The sequence below is a fragment of the Limulus polyphemus genome, unplaced genomic scaffold (assembly GCF_000517525.1).
Source record: "Limulus polyphemus unplaced genomic scaffold, Limulus_polyphemus-2.1.2 Scaffold2251, whole genome shotgun sequence".
NCBI lineage: Eukaryota > Metazoa > Arthropoda > Merostomata > Xiphosura > Limulidae > Limulus > Limulus polyphemus.
In genome coordinates this window covers 60,432-65,408 of record NW_013667861.1, presented here as the reverse complement: position 1 = coordinate 65,408, position 4,977 = coordinate 60,432, and the positions used below count along the sequence as shown (strand labels likewise).

Here is a 4,977-nt window from a genome sequence, read left to right as displayed (position 1 = left end):
GTGTACCAATGGAGTCGGATACAACTTGACCTGCAAGGTCAATTTCAATGCAGGAGTTGATTGCCGTGACCTTTGGGTTTGAAGCAATTATAGGAATGCTGTTCACATATCCAACATCCATCATCACTTGATAAAAAAAAAATGTACAGGCAGTTATTTCCCATATTTCTTACCGTATGATTTATAAAAGAAAAAAAAAAATTAAAATGTTTGCTGTAAACTGTGGTCCTAAAATAATAGCACTGTGATGTACCACGAATGTAACTTTTGTTTTTTAAACAAATCCTCTTGCTTCTGGATTACCGTAAATATTAAAAAAGAATGTTTTAGTCCTAGAAAATCTAAAACTGTATTCATACACAGCCTTAATATACATACAAAGTTGTTTTTTTAAACAGTTATCTATGTTTTAGTCACATCTTATTGAGTATGATGGTTTTGTTATTGCATTAATGAATCAATATCATCTAAAGGTATTTGAAAGCAAAACTGTATGTTTGTCTGTCCGCTAACTACTCGCACACTATTTGACTAATCACCATCAAACTTAGCCTGGTGACTCCTACAGTCCCCAGAAGTAATGTGAATAGGCAGAAATCCCACAAGGACAAAAACTAATTTTTGGCCATTAATTCAGTTTCTGTCTTTGTGTCATACTCCTTTTGGCAATACTCAACAGAGAATACATTGTCACTTAGCAAAAAAACTATCACGATATTGTTGTTAGGCCAACAATGTTGTTTACCTTGAACGTGTAATGTACGTTAATTTGTGGTTTATTTTTCTCTGTTTTTAATAACTTTGGTGATACAAAAGCAAACGGTTTACCTCGGAAACTTCTTAAGTTAGTGTTGGAAAGTTTCCAATCAATCAATCAATCAGTTACATTACTGTTCCAGACAAATGTGGTAACTTACTTAAGGATGCAGAAGAGCTAAAGGAAAAGGTGTTCCCGAATATTTTTCAAAATTATTAACGGTTGTGTAAAAGAGCAATTCTTGCACGTCAAAATGATCAATTATTGTAAAGGTTCCCGGACAGGATTTCACCTACAGCTCAACTGTCGGTGTTCCAGTTACAGTTGTTGTCTTCAACCTTGTCATGACCAGTTATAATTGTTGCATCAATAACAATGACAGTAAAGTCTTGACAACTAAACTTGTGCCATTACATAATTTTGGAGGATCAAGATTTCTCAACAACATTAATGGTGAACCAACCTTTAACTTCGGAATGTGACCTCTGGCATCCCTGGTGGTTCAAGGGAATTTAGGAATTCAGTTGGGTGATTTACAGTGTCTTCATTCCAAGAATTCCTTTGCTACCAAGTTTTTACCCCATTGAATTTAGAAGGCTCCAAGTCCCAGTTAGAATTTGTTTTGCAATGCCGATTAATAAGACACAAGGTCAAAGTTTAAAGGTTCCTAAAGCAGCCTTGCTTTTCACATGGTTAATTCTATGTAGGATGTTCAAGGGTTATATCTCATCAAAACCATGTTTATATTTTCAGAATGAAATATATTTAAAACTTCTCCATGCAGTATCAATAAAGTAACTATCATATCTCCTTTTACATAATATTATTGGCCTAAAGGAAAAATGTCCTTCTCCAAAGTCAAACAAACTGAATTATGAATCAGGAAACATGCTTTGTTTCATACTGAAACTATACTTAAGTCTGAATCACATTTTTTTTTCATTAATCATCAAAATTTACCAATATAGCTAAGTTAAAAAAAAATGGTTAAATTACAGTTGTTTTACAGTCTATTTTAACGAGTTACGTATTACATTTTTCTAAAATGCACATTTGAAAGGTAGATGAATTTTTGTTTTGGCAAAGAACTGGGATAAAAAAAACAAAAAACTAGGCCTATTTAACTATACCATTTGAGTGCACAATTTCATGCCATATCAGAGTACAGTAATCTGGTAAAGTGTACTAGCTGTGATGTACTGATTTTCAAGGAAGAATAAACTGTGTACATGGTACATGCCAGGCACTTAAAACATTTTGTATAAAGGTAAAAAATTGAAATGTTTACTATAAATATTTTATTAAAAATTGTGATGTTTTGTGTTCAATAGACTTGTAATGTTTACTAAAAGCTTGCCAAATTTTATGATGATACACTTTGTAAATTCAGTTATAATATGAATAACTTTGTGATGTTTCAAGGTCATGCAAAACGACCAATCCATCAAGGAAGGATTAATACCCGAGAAATTATTTTATTAACGTAGTTTTCTTAATTTTAAAAAATATAACTCTTACTTACTAATGAACGGATTGTTATCCATGAAATCAAACAAACGTCGAGTGCCAATTGTAAAACTACCCACAATTTTCCCTGGTTGGATCTTCTTTTGGTTGTTAGTGATACAGCCCGATTCTACCAAGTCTACAACACCGTCGCTGAACATTTCAGAATGAACTCCCAGGTCTTTGTGACTTTTCAAGCTGGCCAGAACAGCATCCGGAATGGAACCAATACCTGCAGTAAAGATAAACATTTAAATAAGTCTGGTGATTTTAGCATTTAAGGAGTACAAAATACCTTGAAAGTTAACATTTTTCTCTATCGAAAATATATTTCCAATAAAACTTACCTCTGCTGTCACTGTAGCTTTATCCCGACAGAAGTGTCTTTCTCTGCCCATCTAAGCATTGATATGAATCTTACCTCACTTGATTCAGCCATTATACCCCCCCCCCTATATTGTCCAAAGCAAGTTAAATCTTGTGACTCTCTCCACCTACATCAATGCACCCCGTATCCCAGATCTGTATATAAGCTCCCCCTTATGACTTCCTGTTCACTTTTCGAGACATGCCAATTAGCAGACCCGAAACTAGGCACTTTGTGGAAAGGAAGGGCAGGAGAGTGTGAGAGGAGATAAGTATCATCGGAAATACATTTTTGGTAGAGGAAAATGTTAACTTCCGAAAAACACACTTACCACCTCTCACACTATAGCTAGCATCTCACATTGAAAAGGTGGAGGGGCCAGCAAGGGCAAGATCCACACAGAAAGTGCCTGTGCAGAAACGAGGTGTGTGAAAATGAGATATAGTAACAGCACACTAGTGGGGTCAGCACTACTTCTGGAACAGGTATGCTCTTCACCCAGACAATATAAAATCTAATTCTTGGCCAGTAAAGGCCGACCAGCCATATAGGTGAAATCCTAGCATCATCAGAACAAGACATATTTATCCAGACCCCAATTAGGCAGATGAAGTCCCAAGTCTTGTCACTGGAATTATGATGCTGTAGAAGGAAGCATACCTGATCAGGCAACACCTGACACCGAGTGGGAACCAAATGAAAAAGATGAAAAGGTAGCTGAAAAATAAGAGAAATAAACACAAAATATTACTTTGAAAAACTATTACTTCAAAATTTCATTTTCGTTATCTAATAAAATAAAGAAAATAGGCTACGAACTTCATATCCGAGGAAGACAGGTCTATAAAAAAAAGAAGGAATCGTCTAAAGCACAGGTATAACTTAACCCATTCAACACTGAAGAGAAACCTGCAGCAAGCATGTAAAACCATCGCTGTAACGTTCTGGCATCGAGAAAAATTAATAGGAAGTCATAACGAAGAGCTTATATAAAGATCTAGGATATGGGGTACTTGATGTAGAATTGAGAGAATCACAAAATTTAACTTGCTTTGGACAATATAGTGGGGTATAATGGCTGGAGCAAACGAGGTAAGATTCATACCAATGCTTAGGTGGGCAGAGAAGAGAAACTTTTGTTGGGATAAAGCTATAGTATTAGAAGAGGTAAGTGTGTTTCAGAATTTCATTCTGGCAATGTGCATTTTTTTTTCCTGTAAATGGCAGAAAGCTTCTTATGCTATAGAGAAATGGTTTAACCAACCATAATAATTTAGTGTTGTTTTCAAACACTATGAATACGTAAGACAAGTAATCACTTAACACTGGCTCCAACAAATTTCTTTAGAGCTTCATCAAGTCTTTAAAACTTAAATAAGTCTGTAATGATCCAGAAAAACATTACTTAGTTATACATAATTAGTAGTGTTTGGTGATGGGGGCACCACTGAATGTAAATGGTTAAAAACTGTGTTTGACATCAGCAATGGATGGAGAGGTAAATAACTAGAACAACGATTGTAATATTAAAATTGATAGTTGATTGCGAGGAATACAAGTTGGAAAGAGAAATAGTAGTGTAGGTCAGTTAAAAAACTTGTAGAGGATGAGCACAAACTAGGAGCATATAAGGGAAGGATGAGAGCTGGTAGCAAAAAAAAGTATTTGAAGCTGACTAAGAGAATACACGAGAAAACGTATTAATGAGATTACAAAGTGTTAGAAAGAAAGAACAAAAAGATTAGAGAATGTAAAAAAGATAAAACAAATAACTGGACGTGTTTTCAAGGAAACAAAAAATAAGGAAAGACAATGCAAAATTAAGAAAGGAATGGAAAAAAGGGGAAGATACTAGAAGACACGAAAATAAGTAGAATTTGGAAAAAACATAAAAGTCTTTGTGAAACAAGAAAAAACTAAATATCTAAGAGGAAGAACTGTAATGGAAATGAAGAGAGAAATAATGTTGTAATAAACTGATTACAGGAAGAAAAGAATGAAACTGGGGGAAACTAAAGACCTTATTGAAAACAGGAGTACTAGTTCAAGAAAAGGTGAAAGAGAAGTTACAATATACTCTCAAGAGTATGACTGAATAAAAGTATCTTAGCATAATGGTAAATAAATCACTCAAGTCACTGAGGCAGTGTTTTGTTAACAGCAAGGCTAATAGAATTTTAGGATGTGCGTGTGTGTATTTGTATAATTGTGACAAATATTATAACTACATGCGAGTTGTCTGTCATAAAAAATCAAATGCCTGATCTGTTTGATTTTAGAAAGTTCCATAACTATCAGACAAGTTTTACTACATGGAAAATTCCTGCATACATACATAAAAGATAAG

At 34.3% G+C, this 4,977-nt stretch overlaps 1 protein-coding gene across 1 annotated transcript in view; it reads right to left on the bottom strand.

Moving 5' to 3' along the window:
• Positions 1-4,977, bottom strand: part of LOC106466413 (4-hydroxybutyrate coenzyme A transferase-like) — a 42,501-nt gene that overhangs the window by 2,304 nt on the left and 35,220 nt on the right. The window contains 3 exon segments of the mRNA XM_013926701.2: positions 71-126; positions 2,280-2,495; positions 3,446-3,471. Of these exon segments, the coding sequence (XP_013782155.1) occupies positions 71-126; positions 2,280-2,495; positions 3,446-3,471 (298 nt within the window).